Source organism: Bombus fervidus, chromosome 3 (genome assembly GCF_041682495.2).
Source record: "Bombus fervidus isolate BK054 chromosome 3, iyBomFerv1, whole genome shotgun sequence".
NCBI classification, from domain to species: Eukaryota; Metazoa; Arthropoda; class Insecta; order Hymenoptera; family Apidae; genus Bombus; species Bombus fervidus.
In genome coordinates, this window is record NC_091519.1 from 8,468,464 (window position 1) to 8,492,632 (window position 24,169).

Genomic DNA, 24,169 nt, shown 5'->3' on the forward strand with positions numbered 1-24,169 from the left:
AAAAAGCAGCCACGATCACAGATCTCCGCGCGTCCCGAATAGGAACGACCAGGTCGACGCTTCTCCAGGAAGAAGACGCCTTTTCCGGGCACACAAGCTCGTGAAATTAGACGATGAATCTTCTATGAGCCGGGTTTCCCAGCCTCAACTCATCCAGCGTTTTTCCATGGGCATCCTCCCAGTCATCTTTCACGCGAAACCGAAGAAGAAAAGACGCAAGAGGAAGTGGAAAAGGGGTGAAGACACCGATTATATACCAACATCTCGATTATGGGGGTTGCGACGTAGGCTGCTGATGAAAGTAAGGCTGAAGATGCACTTGACAAAATATATTTCATAACGCAATCCTATATATAGAATAATAGCACAAACGCAAATTCTATAATTTCGACGAAATTTCTCAGCGCATAATCTTACGATAAAACATCTTACGGCGCGATATTTCATAATAGAAAGCCCGTATTATTGAAAATTTATCCACGTTGACAAAATCTACATTTCGAAATTCGACATTTTCCTAAATTCTACTATGCGATACTATGGGATTTACGATACTTGTTCAATTTTGGATGAAAAATTCGAATTCTTTCCATGGGCATTTTGCGGTCACTGTTCACGCAAAACTGAAGAAGAGAAGATGCAAGAGCAAGTGGAAGCAGGTTGAAGGCGCCGATTACGAGCATCTCGATTACGGGGGTTGCGATCTAGGTTGCTGAGGCTGAAGATGCATTTCCGCGTGAGAGAAAACGCAGAGCTGTGTTGACCTTTAAATGTTGCGGTTATTAATACGATGCTTCTATCGATGTTTATTGACAGCTTGCTGGAAGCTATTATCTGTGGAGGCAGATAAGAGAAGCTTCTGCGCCAAAGATGAAGTCACTTTTGTAAGAATCGGTGAATTATTACGCGTTGAATGCAGAAATGTAACTAATAGTAAGAATACAGCTGATTTAATTCCTGAAGATGATAATTAGGTACGGATGAAGCAATGGCTCAGGCGATAATCAATTTGGGTGAATCCAATAGAAAAATCTTAAAGTAATTTCTTAAACGTTTTATAAAATGACAAGTGCGAACATGCAATATATTTAAAATAAATATTTATAAAAGGGAAAGAAGAAATGTAACATTACTCATCAAATTGGCTTTAGGTATTTTTTAACATTTCTCTAAGTGTCCCAAGAATGTTGTAATTCCTTTGTTGGGACTTTAATGAGGGATGCGATTTTTATGAAGTTTTGTTGGAACATGGAGGTGATCAAGTTTGAATTTGATGCATTAACTACACGTGACAATATACAGTCTTCAAGGTAACAGATTGATGGTTAGAGTCGTGACCTACTTATAGGCATATCTGATCCCCTGTTGTGGTTGGCCAAAATCGATGGTTATTATGTGGCTTCTTTATGAGGAATCACGAGCTTCAACTTAAATACCAATTCATTGTCTTTGATATCTATAGTTTTCAAAGTATAATAAACGTTGCTAGACAATATACTTTTCAGGATTTAAAGAATTTGTCTATCGATTATTGGGCGAATTTAATATAAATTAAACTGCCTAATTAACAGTGCCTAATTAATCTTTTACATCGCTGTTTTTATTAAATTCAAACTGGTACTCTACGAAATAGTTAACATGAAAATCAAATTTCTATAACGTTAGATACATATTTCCATAAAATATACTGCTATAGTGCATTCGAAAAAGTTATTAATCTATCTTTGTAGGGGATGATAGCATTTAAAATGTTATCATTTAATAGGATTCAGAAGATGAAGAAAATTGCCGAGGAATACTTTTACTAAGCGCACGAATTTTATACGAAGAACAAAACGGTTCATCCAACTCGATTAATGCATTACTTAACGCTCACGCATTATGCGAGCGTTTTAATTAGTCTTCAATACCGATGAACCAATGACGAAGTGTTTCTCAGACAAAAGTGTTACAAAGATCTCAAGAACAATGCACCCTCGCTATCTGTTACGCTACAGAACATCAGGAAGTAGGATGAAACGAAAGTGAATATTTTCTGTGAAATTCCTTATTCCTATTCACATACCTACTTTCCAACATCATTTTAAAGTTATTTAGGATAATAAGACAAATTTTTCATTTCATATAACAATCATTTATAACGAATTAACTATGGGAATGTTACACTTACAAAATCGCAGATTTTCGTAAATGATCTCGAGATTTGTTCATGAATTCGTTCTTTTTCCCGAATGTGAAGCAGGTAATTAGACGTTCACGATTTCATATGTGGCTCAGCCGGAAAATTAAGTTACTTCCGGTTTCTTTAGCCTTATCTTCTCTTCAGAGAAATTATACTCCGTTCGAGAAAGAAAGTTCTAGTCTTTTCATTTCGATGCAAAGACCTTTTAAATGTTGCGTTTCAGCTTCTGCGAAGTATTTGTGAATGCGAGTGTGTTTGCAATGAACGACCTGTTTGTTGCGCATTGCACGCATTATATAATAAAATGAGAAATGTACGATGAGAATGAATAACTTTAAGTGACAGGAAGTTGAAAAACTATGACAGATATTTTCCTCTATTTCATTATTTTGTTGGATTTCAAACATTGATGGGTTTTTTCAATTGCTTTTAATTCAGTTTCATTTTATTTTATTTTTTAATAAATATTTAATTTAACACAAAACATTTATTTTCTATTAAATACTTCTAATTTAATCTTTTAATGTTTATTTTATTACCATTTATATCGTGTCAATTATTTCACTTCCTCGTTACCACAATCAATTATCTCAATTATGATTCTATCTTTACCTGACAAGAAATTTATTAGGTACAAATCGTATTGTCAGTGGAAAAGTACTATATAATGAGTAATCGATGATACGGCTTGTAAAATCGGTCAGATGTTAAAGTTTATATGTTTCGAGAGCCGAAACGATAATTACTTTGAGGCACGTAGGAAGATAAGGTGAATCGGACCTCGTTCAGGATCTTATACTCATTTTATGTTCTCTATTTTATATTCTCCGACGTGTTACTGTATCTATTCCATCAAATATACCAACATCGATAACAACATCGATAAATCTTCGACTCGAATAATATTTTACTCTTCCACAATGCCATGAAAATGGTTGCACTAGGTACGCGAATGCTTGACGTCAGGAAGTGATTACGAAACTTGATGTTTCTTTCTACTCGCAACGCCAACAATAAAATCCAGGTAGATATAGATATCAAGTTCAAGAACGTACGATGAAAGATAGAGCGGAAGGTTTACGATCATTTCGGCAGATTTACGAGGCCAGTAGAGGGCTAAACAAGCCAACCAAACTATTCGTCCCTTTACGGTACTTTTGTGAAACAGAAGGCATGCAACTGCACGCGTGACTTCTCTGCCATAATTTCAACGACCTACTTCTCAGACTTAGACCTTAGAGAAAAGCTAGCAAATCGTAAGAATGATAATACTTTGAAATAAAACGATTGTAAAATCGTCGTTGCAAAGTCTTGCCTGTTTTCAGCATTACTTCTTTCTAAGGCCCACCATTTCCATAAGCTACAAGATTAAACCTATCAACTTTTACCGATACGTTCACATATACGCGTTGATAGAGTACCGCAGACTCAATGCCGAAATTTATTTATTCCCGGTGACGTATCTCCAACCTAACTTCAACATACAATGAAATACCTTCAAGCTTACCAAGCCGAGAGAAATATACATATATCATGCAGACAATCCACGCAGGCGATGTACTGCTTCGCTCGCGAATACTACATCACGGCTAACACACGAATCTCAGGAGCACGATTCTGTATCATTTAATGTACCGTTCAAGATATGCGAGGACTTGAACTGACTGATACTCGTTGCTAAATTTCCAGGTTCCAGACACTTACCTAGAATATTCATTAATGAAAATTTCAACAATAATTGCGATCGTCAGATATGAAGTAACCATACAATATTTTAAACAGCAGGTTTGCAAAGGTGGCAAGATATCGAAATTTTTATTCGATTGCGTCTAAAGAATACTAAATCAACTTTATACTTTCCAAAATCTTATAATAAAAAATTCCACGATATTTCTCAGAATTCTACGATAGGGCAATCCTCGATACTCTTTCAAACCATAAAGTAAAAAATTCCACGACGAAATATCTTCCCATAAAAGATTTTACGACGCAGAAGTTCTTCAATACGAAAGTTGTTTGATTGTAACTGAAGAATATTAACAAACCAACACTAAATATAAACTATCCCAAATTCTACAGTAGATCCACGATGCAGAATCCCTGTATAAGAAAATTTTACAACATAGAACTCTCCAATACGAAATTCTACGATAGAGAATCATTCGTTCGCAGTAAAAAAAAATATTAGCAATGCAACAAGCGTCCACGAAAAGACGGACGATCCCATTTGAGTGTGCAACTGGAGTTCGCGGCTCGAGGATCCGAAGAAGCATCGCAGACGTCGAATTACACCGTCCTTTCCCTCCCATCGTTGCCGGGAACCATCGAGCCTCGGCCAAAGGTTTGTACGATGTTATCCAGCAGGCTGGCCAACCGGGAGCATCAGCAGTCGACGAGTTGGCGGCTCTCTGGCTCAATGAATGATTTCCGTGCGCTGTTGCCACGTTACGTCTGCATTCTGCACCCATTACTCCTACTGGCGTCGCGCGTTTTATCGTTTCCTGCAGTTTACTATTAAACATTGCGCAATTATGCCTCTACGCTGACCTAACAGCCGGACCCCGTCGCGCCGAGACTGCGTCATCGTTTTAGACCGACCCCCAGGAATGTTCCACGTTGTTGCACCACTAATCATCAGCTCAGAAGAGAAACTTCAAAGAAGTGGAGACTCGATCGTGGAAATCGTTTGAGACAAAATCAAATGGGAAACACGAATAATTATTTGTGATTTCAGTTTCATTCGACATTTGAGATGGTTCTCAGAAAGTAAACTCATTCCTGAATTCTATGTTTAGTTTAATTTTTTAACTTGTTGTTGATGTTCATTTTCTCAAAAAACAAGCTACAATTTAATTGAAATTCCTTCTGGGATTCTGACAATTTAATATGAAACAGCAGGGAAATGTAACGTGGCAATAGAATAGCGAGATCCGCGTTGAAACGAATATCACGTCGTTAACGATTTGTAAATTGCAGGGATTAGTAAGGAGATAAAATATACGGGCTATTTGGTTAGATAACAAATGATTGTAGTGATCTATTGATCATTTGTGCGATGCAAACAGCATTGCAAGGAGATAATGCAAATTAACGATAAAACTAAAATTTATATTGATATTGCACTCGTAACAACCTAAAGGCATTAAAAAGGAGAAAATATGGCAAACAGCTGTAAACTGAATCGTATAAATTGCAGTTGTCATAAATGTTTGTCGCGTCACAAATTAATCATCGATATCTAAATGAACACGATTAGCAGTTATTTGTACCCATACAAAATTATCAGAAGAATGATTCACGGTTCTACAACCTTGACAAAATTTCCCAATTAGCACACGAATCATTGCCAGTGAAGAAGTTTTCTCCCGATTTTCATATAATTACTAGCGCGACTGTGAAAATCAAATAACGATGATTCCGCGAATCTACGATTATTGTCATAGCAATGATAACAAGAGAAGTTGACGTAATAACTGATAATAGCCTTTGTTTCGCTGTCTAGTAACAAACATCTAACGGAGAATAGCAAGTCATTTTGTAGCATACGTTAGTCTCAAAGAACCATTTAACGAACTCGCATTAAAGTAATTTCTCACATCCATTTCCGCGGCTATACTATTACAATAACCTACAATTCGCTATTTTACCCTAGAAAATTTCCTTCTGATCTGTACTCATGACGTAAATCGAAGTTGGGTTTGTTTTATTGAAACCCACATCCGCTTACAATTCCAATATCTAAAGTTAAGTTTTTTGCCGTGATACACAAATTTCCTTATGATGCAAGCACGTTGCAAATACAATTCGAAGGTGAATTTCCCTCTAGAATTAAAATGTTCTAACAACACAAACGAATAACCATCGAAACTGACCAAATTGATTCAAACTCGAATATTTATTTCTTATTAAAATCTAAACTTTCCTCAAACATTGTATGTCGTTTTTCACAATTTTTACACAATTAAGATATTACATAAGAGATAAAATATCAAGCTTCATCCCACACTAGCCAGGTTTCTCCGTACATCTGTTGCACAATTCCCAAACCAACGTCCACGGTTAAGTGCTAATGACGAATTACGCGTATTAGGTACCCGTGGATGATTGATCGTTGGCCTTAGGGAGAAGAAATGATTAAACGGCAACGTTGGAAAGGCGCGGCTGCGTCTTACGTTATGTCTTATGAAGCAAGCTTTCTTTTTCATCCAGCTCCCTTAATCCTTTTGATAAGTACCAATTGTGTTTTATCTCACAGAACAACACTATCTATGTTTGTAACATTGCTACGGATCATGTATACCATTGTTTTTAGATCATTTTCCATCGTATTAATAGTATCTCTATATTCCAGGAATTCAGACCTTTATCTCCACTATGCACATTAATAAAAGTGCATGAGGAAGACTGCAAACACTAATTACTTCTCTTAATTCTACAAAAACCTTTCAATGTTTCATTCACAAAGAAAATTGAGCTAAAAAGAAAATTACAATTTTCATTGAAAGCATATAGCTACCTAAGCGTTTGCAACAAGTCGAAAGAATTAATTTTATTAAACGTATCATAAGCATAAGTCGTTATGGAAAGTCGAAAGGATCAAAGTGATCTTGATACTTTTAATGCCGGAAGGATTAAAAAGAAGAGGATTTCATTGTAAACAGATAGACAGAAACCAATTGACCATAACGAAAGAGCAATTTGCAAAGAGGAAATGTAGCTGCGACACGCCCCAAACGGATAACCGAAATATCGATGAACGTGGCACGAATCGATCGTTGACTATCGATTATCTGTACTAATGAATGCGCAAACACGGATGTAGGAAAGGTTAACGTTTCCTGTTTGACGGTGGAAGTCGAGTGCCTATCATTGCGGCTACCGGCCATCGATATACTATACCCTGTCGATTGAGGTATTATTGGCATGATGTTTGCGGTTTGTTACGTTGTAATGGCGATTTTCGTCCAATTTTAATCACTTTTACATGTTGACAATGGCGATGTCTTTAATTTGCATCGTCGATTATACGAGTTTCGTTGTACCTACTACGAAATATTGAGTCGGTCATAACGAAATTTAGGAAAAATGTAGTATTTCGTCGAATAATATGTACACTTGTTTCCTTTAGTGACTTCTTGCAAAGATTACTATCGTTTAAGAAAATAGAACGTTTGATAGAGTTTTAACAGTTTGATCTTTAACGGATCTACAAATGTATCTAAGTATGTTATCCAAACAGTACAGCAAAGAAAACTATTGTTCGTTTAATGGAAATTCTCCATTTGCCTACTTACTATCGTAAACTATCGATAATTATACGAGCTAAGGTAACCAAACACAAGATGTACTTTCGAACGTTAGTTTCGAACGTATTTAGTTTCAAAGATATCTACATAGATTTGATTGTAACGTGTTTTCTTCGTCCCCTATCCAACACTTGGAGATTAACGCCGAAACGCCTAACTTCGTAAAACGTAATATACTATATTAACACGCAATAAAAAATTGATATCTGCAAATGTCAAACACTATAGGCCGCTTTATTATCTAAGAAGTTCGTTATTTTAAGCTCGTTTGGTTATCAAATTACAGATAAGATAGAAACGGTTCTTTCAAATTGAGGAGACTATCTTGATTAATTCAAGCAATAATATTTAAACCAACTCACTATTTCGACGAATCATATATTTTACTTTATTATACCATTTATAATGTTCTAAACGGACAATATAAATTTTATATGATACATATCTGATATTACCACAGGCATTATATTATTATTTATACTATTTTTATACTTCACGAACATTTAAGTATCTCTATCCATTAATTCATACATTTATGTAACATTCATACATGTTAATACTTATGAGCAACAGTGTACACATTCAGTGTGCAATATCGACATAAATTTTCCACGAATTAATATTTCAATATCAATGTTTCTTCATTCGCCGTTTGTAAATATTGCAAACAAGACACGGTAAATGGAATTTTCGCTGCGCGAGACAGAATAAAAGCGAATTTCAACACGACTTGCGGAGCAACATAAACGCAGTTACGTTCGTTGCGCAGAAGACACTGGGAAACGTATTAAAATCCGACCGTTCTCCATGTAAATTACTCGATGTTGCATCCGCGGTGCACATGCAGTAAACCGCTTGGTTTAGATTTACGCGTTCCTACAGCAACGCACCGCGAAACACGTAGAACATACGTGGCACAAACATGGTCCATCGGTACCGAGGCTGGTTACTTCCAAAGTAACACGTGTTGCATGATCAAATAGTACACGAAAAGTGGTCGCACGAAAGCAGCAGCGGAAGGCGGATAACAAGATTCCTGATCAATATTCCTCGGCTAAGGAAATTTGAGAACGGTCGAACAGAGGATTACTTGTTCCAACCTCCGTTCTCTCCACAAGGAACACAAGTGTTCTTGGAAACTACGTTTCGAGTAGATACTCTGAGTATCTTTCACTGAAATATGCGCTTGTATGTTTCCCTGTTATCGAAGACCAACAGTTTTATTAATATTTATGTGACCACTGGATGAAACGCGAAATATTCTTGATTTAGGAAGTAGATGATTTTGAAATATTAAATGTAAGTTATAGAAAAAAATGTAGATTAAATAATAAAATAATATCTTATGAATGATACCTTTATTTATATATGGAACTTTTTCTTCTCTTCTTTTTTTTTTTTTGTCTAGTATATGTTTGTTATTTAGTAAGTATTTGTTTGTAATATGGAATATATCCATACTTGTTTTAGTGTGACTGTTGGTTTAAAATTGTAAAAAACGTAGAGAATACTACAGTACGTTCTTTCAATTTTCTATTACATTTACACGTATCCATTGAACGAAAACCAAGTATGCCAGCAAATCTAAAAGCAATTCAATAAACCAGCAACACACTATACCTACCAGAGAGTACTAATTCTCCAGACCAGTCGGTACAAAGGCTTAACCAAGCACGAACGATCAGAGACAACGAGAGAGGCCTAACGATCTATCAGGGCCGCGGGCGTTGAAACAAAAAGGCTACCACGACAATGGTAGAGGCATTTCGTGGGAGCGCGATAACAAAGCTCCCTTCGCGCAAACGTTCCCGTTAAAAAGAGAAAGAGAAAAATGCGAGTCCGCTAGCCCTCCGTCGCCCTTTCTTTCTCTTTCCCTTAGGCATTAAGTAACTTACACACAGTGAGACTTATCTCGATGTAAAATTCGAAACTAGATCTCGTGTGAAACGGTTTCAAATATCACATCTACTTATATTACCTTGTAAGAAAAATTCAGAAAACTATGACACTTTGTATCAAATAATTCATAACGCAAGTCGATTTCTTATTTGTACTATTTATAAGAGTGATTGAGTATGATTTTAGAAGGTGAAATTGCTTTTACAAGGTACAAAGTCAATTTCAATGATTGATGGTGAGCATGACTTGAAAAAAAATATATAGATACATATACATATGCGCCCAGATATGAATATACGTACATCCCTATATACTCTAACATAAATATTTTGAACCTCCCACGCAATTAGCTCTTAAGTAGTTAACTGTGAATCCCGTACATCACACGAGCACGCCGAAAATTGTAAATTGCTAAGATTTATAAATGTTTCGACGATACATGAATCATTATGTATTTGCTATTTTAAAATCTATTAGATATCTGTATGGGGAAAATATATTAACTGACAGATAATTATATCCAAAATCAACATGAAAATTTCTTCTAAACTTTGCAATATAGTTATTGCAGCATACCAGTATTTTAATTCGTAATGGAATAACAAACGAAGAGTTAAGACGCTAATCTAATTTATACACTGGTCTATTTAAAAAAATAGCCCATTATGGTCATATCAGGCACTCAATATTTTTCGAGATATTCGTTATTAAAATTTCACTGTCTTAAACAGTTTAACAATTGCATAGCGCCGTGGCATGAGTATTCATTACAATGATGCGAAGATTCAAAAACTTGTGTCTCGCTTCATGCGGCGAAGCGAATCTCTATACAGACCCCGCCTCCCTTTGTCCCTTCTTCAAGCAACGACCGACGTCTCGGCGAGATAGCGCCGGTCGAAGGAAACATCCCGGAAGAAGACGCGAAAAAAATGGAGGGAAAAAAGCACGTGTAGGTAGTCAGAGAACGGTGTACACGCGGGGTTTGTTTACAGGCCGTAGAACTCGGCTCTCTTTCTACACGAGTTCCTTGACTCGTAATCGAACCACGGTAATTCCCTTTTCTATGCTACTACGTCTTCTTTCTTTTTTTCCTTGACTTTCCCCCTCTCCTTTGTTCTTTCTATCCCTTCCCTTTGCCCCTTTGTAATTCTACCAGGAGAGGCTTACTCGGTCGCGTGGAGTTCCATGATTCACGTGGAGAACGGTAATCGCGCGCAGCTGCACCGCCTTTCAGGTAAGAAGGCTTGTTCACGAGAGCCGCGATGCGCGACAACAATAGACGACGACCGGCGGTCGGTCGTTGTCGCGACATAATCGAAAGTATAGAAGAGAATCGTGACGGTCGAGTCACCTGATCGCGACAGGGCGATATTCCAAGGTGGCTAGGCAGGTAGAAGGCTAGGTAAAATCTAGGAGAATCCTGGGTTTTAGCTATTGTTCCTTTGTGCACGAGCATGGAGGTCTTGAAAAGTGGGTATCCGGGTAATAACCGATTCAACGGCTAATGGGAGAATAAATGCGTTTCCGTTACTTTGGATTCTACATGCAAATTTCTATGGGAATTTCGTTTTCTAGAGTGGTTTCAATAATATAGAATCTCTTTCTTCTTGTAAATATCTATTAATTAAATCATATACAAACATATATATTGTATATCATTTTAATGTATAATGTCAATCCACAATTTTCTAAAATGAAGCCCCTCTAGGCTTCCTAAATATTCATATTACATACTAGCCATATTAGGTCAGTGCACTTCACTGACACACATTTCTCGCATATAGTCTCCCTGCTCCGCCAAAGACAAAGGCAGAGAATCTTGCTAGCTTATTTACCTAATTATACTCCCTTTCTTTCAAACTACCAAAAACGTGTTCTAAAACTCACCTATGACGGTGTTAGCAGCGACCTCTTTCGCGGCGGCAGCAGCAGCCGCCGGTCCATGAGCCAAGAAATCACTCAGGGACAACGAAGAAGCGATGATCTGCCGTTTCTCCTCGAAATTTAAATAATCCAGGCTATTGCTCCTCTGTGGTCCAGCGACAATCGTCACGGTCTTTGCCGCGTGATGATGGTGGTGTTGCTGGTGTAAATTGTTTTCCACCGAGAGGTTACTGGGTTTCTCATTGCCAGACTCATTGTTGGCCGCTGGACTAGGCACCAGATATACACCGCTAACGCGTATGGACATCGTCTTGGGGCGATCCTTGAAACGGCCACGCTTCTTCCGCCTCCAGGGGCTGAGGATCGCAACCAGGCCCGGTAACGAAGCTACCGGCTGCTGGCCAGTTGAAACATCCTGACGGCTGCCCGGTCGAGAGGTCGGCTCGCGTCGCTTGTTACTTCGAGGCAGCTCCACGGCTCGGCGTTTAGTGCGTTCACGATCGCCGAGGAAAATTTATGGGCTCCACTGTGCGCTTCTGGCAGCGGCTACCGTGTACGCTGCACTCGATGATCGGTTGATTTTATTTTCGTCGATCTTTACGGCCTCTTTAATTCCCACTGAAATTCTTGGGCTTAATTTCTTCGATTGTCACTTGCACTTTTACGACGAATTACGATCTCCTTATTCTCCTTCTTCCTTTTTCCTTACTTTTCTAGTTATTTTAGATGTAATTGATTACTACTAGATAGAAAACGGTACAACAGGTATTCAAGATGGCAGGATTTTCGTATCACGCTTTAAAATTTCAATGGAGTCGAATTCGCTGATTGGCAAATATATTTTTCCTGTATTTGTATTTTCGACGATTATGGCACTCTGTATGAAAAATGGCCGACCCAAACGGGGTGACTCCGAACCGTTGCTTCGACGGTCTTTATTTATAACGGAAGGAAGCGAATACGAGCCTTCCGCGGTCTTTTTTTCTCTCGTGGCGGCCACGAGACACTCCGTGCTCGGTCGACGCTCCACGGAATCGTCCTGCGCAATAGGAATAGGGTAAAACGTTAACTCTCTCGCTAATGGCACTGGCTGTCATGAACGACGTGCATTGTATCGTACGGAAGAGGTCGCGAACGATTGTGTGTCCACCGTCTCACGAAATGTCTCGTTGCGGTCCATCGACCTTCTATCGCTTCGATTATCGACTGTTTGATCCGAGCTTAAACGAGTACGAATCTTATATGCTATTCTGGTCATGATTTAGAAGTCACTAAACTCGCATCGATCGTAATGCACACCTTAATAAAGAAATCGATAACTTTTGATACGTCAATTTGATTACAATAGTACAAACAGAATACACGATCGAATTTGTATAGTAAACTTCGTAAGATAAAATATTTTCATTATATCGAAACGAAACGATGTGTCATGTATGAGTTGAAACAACATTTCTACGAACGGAGCAATCGTACCTAACCTAACCTGTACTCCATCTGAAAACGCGGCGAGATGCCGAAGGTCGAGATACGACAGCACTGGCTCAGCCAGAGAAAAATATCTCGTGACTATGGTACGTGCAAACAAAACGACATTCACGATTACGTAAAATACAATAAACGAGGCTGGTAGGCGCGATATACGAAGCTTGAGACATGAAGCTTGAGGCACAAAGCCGGCTAACGCGAGTAACCTCAAACATCCGGTACTTATACTGACTGCCAAAAGAGTACGTACGTATAGTCATGTATAAGGGACGAGTTACAGCGCACGCAGAAAGCATTCGGTTTTATCGATGAAACGGCACGGTATAATGTCACCGAACACGGCGTGATGGTGGTCGAGAGAGGAGCCGGTATTACGAGACGCATTTCGTGGACGCACAGAGGACACACACAGGCACGTTTTGTTGTGACGAGAGACACACATACTAGATGATTCCTTAGGGCAGTGTGGATGGCTGTTTTCGGATGGCAGGATTTTAGGAGGAGCACGAACGCTCCTCTCGACGTAATATCACAGCGGTGACGATTCACGGCAGGCGTCGCCACTCCTTCACGGAACACCTGTGTGCCTCCTAGCTGCAGGTGAGAGGAGAGCGAGACGGAGAGAAAGGACGCAACGATTATAAACACAGAAGCACATACTACGCGCGTACGCACAGAGCCACGTAGAAGAGAGACAGACGGATGCAGGCACAATAAGTGGAGAGGTACGATGCCACCGATCTCTCCAAATGAACTTAGCACAGACGAGAGAAGAATAAGGCGAAGCTAAACGAGTCACGATATCACGACGACGAACAACGATCAGGGGTAGAACGAGCAACGCCGACGTCGACAAGGAAGCACGCACTCGTAAAGTTGACACACACGCTGCTCTCTCGGTATTCGCGCACAAGAGAGAAACACAAACGCGAGAAACGTCTCGCGTCGGGATGTTCGCGAAAAACAGACGATCTCGCATAGACACGGACACACGGAGGACCGGATAGTTCGCGCGGGGACGGATTCGCGACGGAATTAATTACCACTGCACCGATGCAACGTGTAAAAACAAACGGAGACCAGACAAACAGGCAACAACGACGACGACGACCGCGCCACGAAACACACACCGAGCGAGGCTCGTGAACACTGAGGGCGGCCATGCGATCACGGCGCCGCCACGCGACGCCGATAGGTATCATCGGCCACGAGACAACGCCGCGCCAGACGAGAATGGGGGAAAGTGAAGCTACTATACTACCTTCGCCGTAATTTTTCATTAATGAATTTACGAAGGGTCTGGAACCGGCTGCTGCAACAGGATGGGTTACGTGGTTACGGAACTATAGGGTGGAATAAATTGTTCCTCCACTATAGGGAATAACTATTTATCCAGGGAGAAAATATTTTGTTTAATTTATTTGATTAATTTCCTGCTTGTAATGATTAAACGCAAGTGAAATAAGATTATTGTTTGTATCGCATGGTCATATTGGTTTCTTATAATTTATGGTAACATAGAATGTAAAATAATCGATAAAGATGTTTTCAAATTTTTATAAAAACATGTTTCTATACCTCAAATCATACTTTTCTCATCACCCGATTTTAATACAATAATTTATGAAAAACTTACTCAAAAATAGGTCACGCTTAGTTCATTGTTCCCGCTAGTCTAATCTTAATAAGCTAATTAAAAACCATATAGTCCACGTATGTATATCGTTCACATTATATTCGCGTGTATTCTGTATTCGTTCTTTTTTTATCTCTAATTAAAGAAAATTATAGATCGCGTTAAAATGTCATTCGTACCGCCTGTTACGCTCCAAAAATGTAAACAACTTGCCACGCTCGTGATAGACTGTAAACGCCTATAACGACGACCGTAGACCAAAGTCACGCGAACATGCATTACGATGGAAATCTTTAGTAACGATACCTCATTGTGTACTTTGTAAACATTAGGAATTTTCCTCCTACATACTTCTGTGTATATTTACCAAATATTTCACAGCTGAAATCATTAAAAGAAAAATAAGTAAACAAAAATTAGATCTTAATGAAGTTGTTTGCAACTCACAGTCAGACAAACTTTTAGCGAAATCAAACTCAAGCGCATTTTCACGCAATTCGAAAAGTTTCAGATTTAATTAGATACATCCAGTGTGATAGTTAATCGAATTCCGATGTAATGGTTAATTAAAACTTCTAAGGCAAACAGTTAGAGAAACAGCGACGTTCCATTTTCCGGTTCGTGTTCTGCTTTATTGAGTTTTCATTCTCCTAGAAATAATTCTCGTTGGAATGCTGAAGATAACTTCTATCTTCGATACTCAACAATTACAGATGAGAAACATGAAACTAAAACTTTAGATAGTTAAGAAGTCTTAGAATTCCTAGCCAACCTCCTGACAGACACAGAAAACGGAAGAAGATCAAAGACTAAAACCATTTTCGAGAAGAAGAAAAGATTCTTCGTATAGCGTCTACGCGGCCAACGACGAGAAATGCTCTAAAACGGAACTTCAGAAGAATTCTGTGGAACGTCTAGTTGGATTCTATCAAATGGAACCTACCATTACAAAGGACTCGGACTGCCTATTTGAGCGATATTTCTAGGGATTGTAATAAAGACACAGCTTCATTTTCTTCTATATTTACAGTTATGTATCCTATCCTGGAAAGAAATGCATCGCCTTTTTCTTGATTTAAGAAGAATTCGATGCAGTGAGGATATAGCTTCATAAGTGGCAACAGAAATGGTAATATATATATGATTAATATATATATAATGATTTGCATATATACACGTTACCCTGTTTAGATAACTTTCATAGACAAATAATATTCTACTTAACATTTAAGGATTTGGAAAGTTACAAAAGGTATTTATTAGGTAACAGGAAATAATCAAAACTATGACATTATCCCGAACACACAATTGTCTTAAGACATTATGCATCGGAAGCATCGAGGCGCGAACGTTCGAACTGGAAATTGCTGGACGGAGCATGACGCGAACCACGTGGTATTTCCGAGGCGTCTAGACTCCTTAATTTAAACCGACTCGCGAATCTACCGACGTTTCGGCCCCGTCTAGCCGCTGTCACAACGAAACGGCTGAAATATGAGAAACACAACCCTCTCTTCGAACCAAGCACCCAAATCTTTTTTCTACCATGTCCACGTGTAAATCCGCCTTTCGTTTGGAAACAAAGAGGCCAGCTGTTGGTAGGATTCGAGGGAAATCTGTCCGTCTGTGCGCGAAACAAAACATACGGTGAAATTCGAATTTAATTCGGAAGTTGGTTGTTCTCTTTGAAAATAGAACGGAAACGAGTATTACGTACTGCTTTGCTAACACCGGCGCTCTCATCTTTTACGCTCGATCGCGGCTTAAGCAATGCACGTCTGCGTTGAAAGTAGTAGAAACTACGGCCAAGAGATGCGTTTATTGGCACTGGCCCAGTGGCGACTCTTCTTCTTCTCCAGCGTTCGTCTCTCGCCAAATGTAGCCTCGTCACAGGCCGCAGCTTCGTGTAATAGTGTTCGTACCAACGCAGAAACAACTGTTTTAAATACTGTTCGCCGATATATCTCTCTGTTCTTGTAATCTGGTGCGAATCACAGAAAGGCTGCGTTACGCTTCAGTTCAATGGTCAAAGTAGTCACTTCCGTTCAACGGACAGACGGTTCTCGTTGACGATATTAAGTGAGGTATAAACTGTACTCTGAACCGATCCATCGATCGCTGCGAATTAAGGTCAGTTTAATGAAAAGAAACATGATTAAGTGTTTTCCTAGATCTAAGAATATCCGTGGTGAAGAGCTTCGTCTTTGAAGAGGAGTGATACTGTCGCTATGTATATCCGAATAAAAGAATTCTAGCAATAAGAAGACAACTTGCCATATATTTTTAGTTATATAAAATTGTTGATTTTGTCGCTTTATATTGCATAAGAATATGATTTCATTTAAAAAGTATCAATGACCTATTAAAAAAGTTCATTATTAGCAATACCACTTAACGACGAGTTTGTAGTATATACATTTAAAAAAGTGGTTGACGTTTAAATTTTATTTTCTTTATTCCCTGCAATTGCTATAAAATGCAGCTGACTGCTGTAATCCGTTCAATTGGTACAAAGACCGTTCCCCGTGACGGATCTATAATTATTCAGTATGTTTGTGAGCGATTCCAGGAACCATTCTTGGCCACTGGGCGAACGCCGCCCACTTAACAGTATTAATAATTGCAATAAGGAACGGGCATCCTTGCTGGGTCAAATTATCAGACAATTCACAATTAAGAGGCGGAGGGTGGAGACGTATAATTAAGGCAAAGTGACGGTACATCAGTGACAACCGCAAGCATCTACCAGTGGCAGCTAGCGTTGCACTTACGTTTCCTTGTGCTTTCACGGCTTTCTAAATGCAATCTGCTCGCAACAAGCAACCGCCATCAAGCAAAATGTCGTCCAGTTAGAAGAAAAATCAGTTTTTATAAATCACATTTACAGTATATCGACTTCCTTAGTCATTCTATCACGAATATACCGCCGTCCATAGGAATTCAAACACTTTGATTCGCATTAAAAATACACAAATGTTAATGAAATAATTATTGGTATTGAATTAATGGTAAACTAACGACCACAAGCACTATTTACCAATTTCTTATGGAAACAACAAATATATATTATACTTAATTGCTTATTTTTGGAATCACTAATATATTGAAAGAAGGCTAGCCAAAGGGTATCGTATGCAATATAATTAACTCGATCGAACACATTATCATATTTTGCCTGGTATACCAGCATAAAAATAATTCTACCTAATCAACGAAAATCCTATAGAAACAACTAGAACTGTGAAATCATGTATTGAATTGTTCGAAACACATCAATATTTTCCGTCCAATTTACTTAATATATAATCTAGCCTTTTGTATTTAATGTCACGTAAGTAACGTAGTTGTTAATATCCCAAAATATAATAAATTATTACAGTTTAATTTTTTAATTAAACATTTAAAATCTTGATGGAGGTATGTTTCAGCTTACACGAATGTGTTTGACTATATACAAATATATACAAATATAAAAAGAATAGATCAAAAGTATGTTGTCTTACTTACTGTCGGTCTCCTCAATTTTGTAATTCTAATACATTTTGCCAATAATAGGCAAATGTGCAGAATTAAAATAGACACTAAAACGGCAATAAAAAAAGAATAGGTTCGGTCAGAACAATACATTAGAATTTGTTCAACGATTGTGCAAATAAAAACGCGACTCTGACAGATTCTACATTCCCATTCGCTACATTTCGATGCAACACGTCGTGCGCATCGCGCGTAACGCGTATCTAGCAACATGCGAACTCTGCTGCTCTCCATCATTGGTTATTTATAGCGGGCGCAATAATCATAAGTGCAATTCGTAACGATCTAACAAGACAGTCTACGTACACTATAACGTAAAAATTAAAATAATTAATATGATAAGAATAGATTTCAATAAAAATTGTATGGCATCCTTAGTATTGTAATTCTATGGATATCGAATGACAAGTGGAAATGCCATTTTATCTTCCCTTTGTTTGAACCACTACTTCTTAGGGAAATGGAAAAAGTGGTGTGTGTAAACAAAGGGTAACGTGGATACGACGATGTAGTACAGAGACGTAGAATTAAATAGTGAAAAAATCACGTGTCAGTTAAGCCATAGTACGAAAAACGTTTCTGTGATAGAAAGAAAATACGAGACGCAAGTAGTAACTACGCATATACTATAGGCGGTCACCCATCTTTCTGGTATATACGAAGCACGCGTTGCACACACAAGAGAGGGACTTTAGCTCCGAACCACGTCGCCAATAGCAGCACGTATACAACATAGTATCTCTTTTATATATTAAATGAATTAAATTTTTATTTATATATAGTGGTAATTATACATTATATTGTTAAAACAGAAATAATTTTATAATAAATACTGAAGCAGCTTTAGCGTAAATATCAAACGTATATTACTATATTAACATTATAAGAAAGTTATTAATAAAGTGCGGATATTTATACATTTTTATACTTCTATGAACATAGCTAAAGGTATATTAAAACATAACTGTTCACCGTGAAAATATAAAACCAGGTAACGGGCCCATAATTGATCTAGACGCGTTGCAACACGGGTACCGTATCGATGGAAGAATCTGCGATTAACTTCGAAGCGTACTAAACGCGCTTATCGCAAGATCGAACGATAACAAAAGCCTGCGCTACGTCCGTCCATCAGATCGTTGGCCAACCGTCTGGATAAGACGTTGTTCGACGCGATAATGGCAGGAAATTAATGACAGCTAAGAGGGATGGGAACGACGGACGGAGTAATGAAGAGATTGCTTTCCTTATTACCGTGTAAATTCATATTACTTTGTTGCATTAACGAGGACGCCAGCGAAACGTTCAGAGAAAGGGGAAGTAACGTGTCATGTGCTGTGAAACGTTTTAAATTGTAATTAAGAATACGATATACATATTTAACGTTAGTGAACGCTAGTAATTATTTAGAATTGCTGCCACCTTACCAATGTCGATGATTTTTTAATATGTTGTAGAAATGAACACTTTGAGCAACTTTTTCCTATAGAAATAGCTTCCGCTTGGCCTTAGTTTCCGAGATATTCGCAGAAAATTATCGGTAGCACTACACTGAATTTTGCCTATAAATTATGCGTTCGCAACAGCATATACGTTAATATTAGTTACCAGCCGCCATACGGCGCGGCGGCTGGATAAAATAAGGTCTAACCGAAACCTAATTCTTATCTTTTGTTTACAGTTTATATGGGTTTAGATTAGGCGTTATTTCATCCAAGCCGCCGCGCAGTACTGCGCAATTTATAAGCGAATTTCACTGTAGTGGTACCGACAATTTTTTGCAAATAACTCGGGAACTAAGACAGAGCGTCGGTTGTATGTATAAGAAAAAATTGTTCAGACTTTTGTATTTTTACAACATATTAAAAAGTCATCGAAATCGGTGAGATGAGCAATTTGTAAATAGTTACCGAATTATTTTTATAGCTACTAAGCATACAGAATTGCTTGTAACGAAATTATTGTAGAATTTCATTGAAATAAGAAAATAATTATACACATTCATTTTGAGAAAAATTTCGACCTCACAAACGAGACCTCTTCGGTGAACGTCTGTCATAAAATCGAGGTAAGAACAGATTCGAAAAAGACAATTACGAATTAATTATTGGATGTAATTTCTCATATTTGTAGATTTTGTAAATATTGCTTTACGATACATTTTATCTCTTCATCATTTCCATATCTACAATTATACGTAAAATGAGAATTAGGTAAAAACATAATAGTATCTCCCATAAATATATCGCAAAGTAGCAGGAACTAAGCAAATATTTCTCTCCATAGAAGGAAGATCCCATGTAATATAATTTCACCGACAAACAGAATATTCAGAGCCGCGATAAGTACCAGCACCTAGCGTTTTTGTTCTTCACATTGCACACGGAGAACGACTTTAGGGACCGCGTGTTTAATCGCGTATTTAATATATTTAATACATTTAATGAACCCGTAGCTGGAAATTAAATTTCTCTCTTTCCTGCTCATTACGACCACCGGAAGACCACGAGGTGGGAAAAGTTTAATCCCTTTATCGTTACGATATTACGAGTGGATCGGTATTCTTGATACAAAGTCCTCGCGCAATTGTATAATCCCGGAAGGAAGAAAAACCGCGACTTGGCGGGATATTAGCAAGGAATAAAAGTATGTATATCTAACGTCTGGTATCATCGTTTCGACGATAACTTCATAAGCGAAAGTGGCGATCTCTCGTCGGATTAACCTAATGGAATAAATTACTCGAAGCAGAAGGACCATTGCTGCTTTTTCCTCCTTTCGTTGCAAGACGCCATCGAATCTCATTACCCGCTGCTGTTCTCTCCAAGAACTTCGTTAACAAACGAACAACTCGCTGAACTTGAATTCGCCATATTTCCCTCTTCGAAACTTAATCGAAAGACGATTTCGATCGGTTTTTCTTTCGTTACTGTGGCCATAGCAATCAATCGTACATAGAGTATACATACGTAAAATGTGTGGTAAATATTTTGTCTATGCTAAGCAATCGTGTATTACAAGCTATCTAATTACATTATACGTCATTTTTATTATAGAATATAATTCAATTTTGTAAAATCACAGCGTTTTCTCATTTTTTCTTCTGGTCGTTACTGTAAACAATTACCGTGTTGTCTACTACTTTTATACGAAGTTTGAATATCTCACAAACAAGCATTATATCGTTTCATTCGTATAATATCAAAAAAAAGCATTTTGTTTTCAAATGATTTCAAGCAGTTGATTTTTACCTGCTTTTTCAGGTTGAACACTCACTCCATTGTGCATCGTTTCGTTCAAAGGGTCAAAGAGGAAATTTAAAACTTCATTTACCGGATCAGAACTTGCCCAAAGCTGTTACAGAAGACATTTCCCATAGATAACACATCGTCTGGTCGATATCGGATGTTCTTTAAAGCATTTTTCAGACGGGCCAGCACCTAAAAGCTCGCCCAGCAAAAGCGCCGTAAAGGCGGATCAGGATTTACGAGCGAGGTGTGTGTTTGAAAAACAAAGCCTCTTTATCGAAAGACCCTCGACGGATTATTACATGACAGGATACGACATTAATGTCGCAAAGACTTCAGGTTTACAGTTTCTCACGTGCAAACTGTATACCTTTGCACGCGTTTCAGCGATACGAGTACTATTGTAAATCATTTTTCTTGATATTTTCATCGCACACTTACTTCCTTCCAATTTAAACCTAATATAATATAATATCTAACTGTTCTAAGTATCTTTTAAGCGTAGATGTGTGTGAATTCTATATGCGTGCACATTGACTATCATTTATTTCGATGACATTCAACTTGCAACAAATCAATACGAACTTTCTGCCTAATGCGATATAATTTCACAATCCACTATTTGTCTCTTCGATCCTCCAGAAACCTACATGATACAATATCCATAAATAGTTGCTGATCATACTAATCATTGCTGTCTGTTTCAATTACCTCATCGAAAGCAGCGCAAACAAGCGGTCAAAAGGTCGAGATTTTAAAAGCACGAGCAGCCATCTCTCGCGCGACGCAAGGACTTTCATCTCACGACTTTGAGCCATTATAAGATCGCAATTAGAAAGCCAGAATGCCGCAACGGAACGCGACATTCGTTACATTGACACGCTTTTATCTTTCAATTTACCCGCTCGTGTTGCACGATCACGATTTTCTCATAAAGAAGGACTGAAACATCGGCGAAGATATTCGAATACCACGCACGGATCGCCGCTGGTGTTCCGCTTTTCCATCTAATCTTTGATGGTTCGCCACAAGGGCGACCGTAGGAAAATTCTTCGGATAACAGTCTTGTCACCCTCGAATTCCTGGTTGCTTTGCAAAGACTATAAACGGATGCGAAATTGGGACACTAGGTCTTGCAGTGACTACTATACCGATTCGTTAGTCATATCCTTATGAAAGATGGAAGGATTAAAAAGGGGACAGCAATCTGAGTGTAGTTTCATTTCGGCGAATTCGGGACAAGGTTGTTCATGCATGCGCGATTTCTGCTCTATTGTGATCGATGTTAGTGGATATTTTTTGAGTTGTGCGCTGAGATCAACGGATACTAAATTTTATTATTGAATTAAAATGGATGAGAAAGAATTTAGTGTAGAATGATATATAGAAGCACCGAAGTTATGATAGTGATTTTAAGTTTGTTAGAAAATTATGGAACTACAGTTTAAGCTTATATTTAACACGTATTTTAAATACTATGTTTTAAAATGGACATTTTTCAGGAAGTTTGCAATAAATAAACAGAATACTAAAATGAGTTATAAAATTAAGATGATAGCGGGAGATTTGATGTATTTACACATATTATAGGTATTTTGAAATATTTGAACTACATGATTCTACAAATGTCAAAAATCATCGAACTCCTTCCATTTTTGTATGGAAACATCAAAATGGAAAGATTAAAAGAACTAGAACATACCGAGGCTAGAAGTATTTAGGAAATAAAAATATTCAACTATTTTCTCAATTCCATTCAATACATCTTCCACTAAATAGTTCAATTCCCAGCATAATATTATTTTTAAAATTGGGAAAAAGCAGTTAGTAAATTGCCATAAAAATAATTACCATAAAGTTGAACATTCCCTTGCATTTAGGTGGCAAGAAACAAAATGCAAGAATTCTCCAAAACAAGATTTTCACCTACAGATTTAATATATTCCTCACAATTTCCCAGCTCTTCTTCTACTTTGCATTCTTCGATAAACTGCCAAGCAATTATCGAATCCCAATTAGAGCTTGACTCTCCTACCCAATAGTTAGGGAAACCATTTAATTGAACCCTGTCAGAGGATATCAACAACGCTAATTACAAAAACTGATACACTGCATCAAGTAGAGTATCGATAGTTGACCACAGGATACACGAATATAAAAAATCCCAAGTAATTTCAACTCTACTGCGGTTATCGAATTTCAATGTATCAATTTCATTCTTGTTTCAATACGTAAAAAGATTTTTAATGTTTTAATAAAAAAGAAACACTAACATACACCCAATATCAAGGAATTATTCTAAGTTACATAATATTTGAATATGTGTATTTAATAACACAGAAAACATTCATCTGCTATGTATATAATAAACTAGCTGTAGGAATAGGAATTTTATTTCTCACTGTTTTATTTCTTACTGAACAACAATTCAAACAAATCTTTAAATTCAAGAGGTTTGTTAATAATAAAAAGAACAAATTATTTGAGCTTAACATAATACAAAGAACGCAGTAGGTTTAGCAACACACGGGATTTCCTCGATAATTTTCCTAAAAGCGAAAAGAACTTCAACTTCTTCGAAACACTAAAATACCCGTACACTTGGCAATTCGGGCAAATAACACGAATGTAAAGCGTTTCGCGATGCAGAGGCGTTTTCGCGCGGAAGCTAGGAACTTTCCAAGGGAGCAAACAGTCTATTGAGTAAATTGTGTGAAAGGATTAGTTTGCTAATGCCACCGACCATCGTGATAGTTTCCAGAAAGGCTCTTCACGTTCGTGGAAGCGTCATGAAAATTTCTCCTCCGTTTCCCTCCGACATCGCACGATTGAACTTGAAATATTTTTCCACAGGAAATAATCCTGAAGCTAACCCAAATCGTAAATTTCTCTCGCTTTATGGTTTAACAAGAACAAAGGTATGACATGTATCAAACCAAATTCAGACTCATTCAAGTAACTGGAAACTTATTTGATTATTATTTATTTGACT

General features: G+C 37.8%; 1 protein-coding gene across 8 annotated transcripts in view; it reads right to left on the minus strand.

Moving 5' to 3' along the window:
* Positions 1-24,169, minus strand: part of LOC139985593 (phosphatase and actin regulator 2) — a 389,376-nt gene that overhangs the window by 308,774 nt on the left and 56,433 nt on the right. For 5 of the 8 annotated variants that reach the window (XM_072000144.2, XM_072000141.2, XM_072000140.2 and 2 more), the window contains exons 1-2: positions 13,204-14,204; positions 11,275-12,310 (exon numbers count right to left, since the gene is read on the minus strand). The exons of the other annotated variants lie outside the window; for them this stretch is intronic. In XM_072000144.2, coding sequence (XP_071856245.1) covers positions 11,275-11,578 — 304 coding nt within the window. In that variant the 5' untranslated portion in view covers positions 11,579-12,310; positions 13,204-14,204. Of the gene's footprint in view, positions 1-11,274; positions 12,311-13,203; positions 14,205-24,169 lie in introns of those variants that run through there. 8 annotated transcript variants of the gene reach the window in all.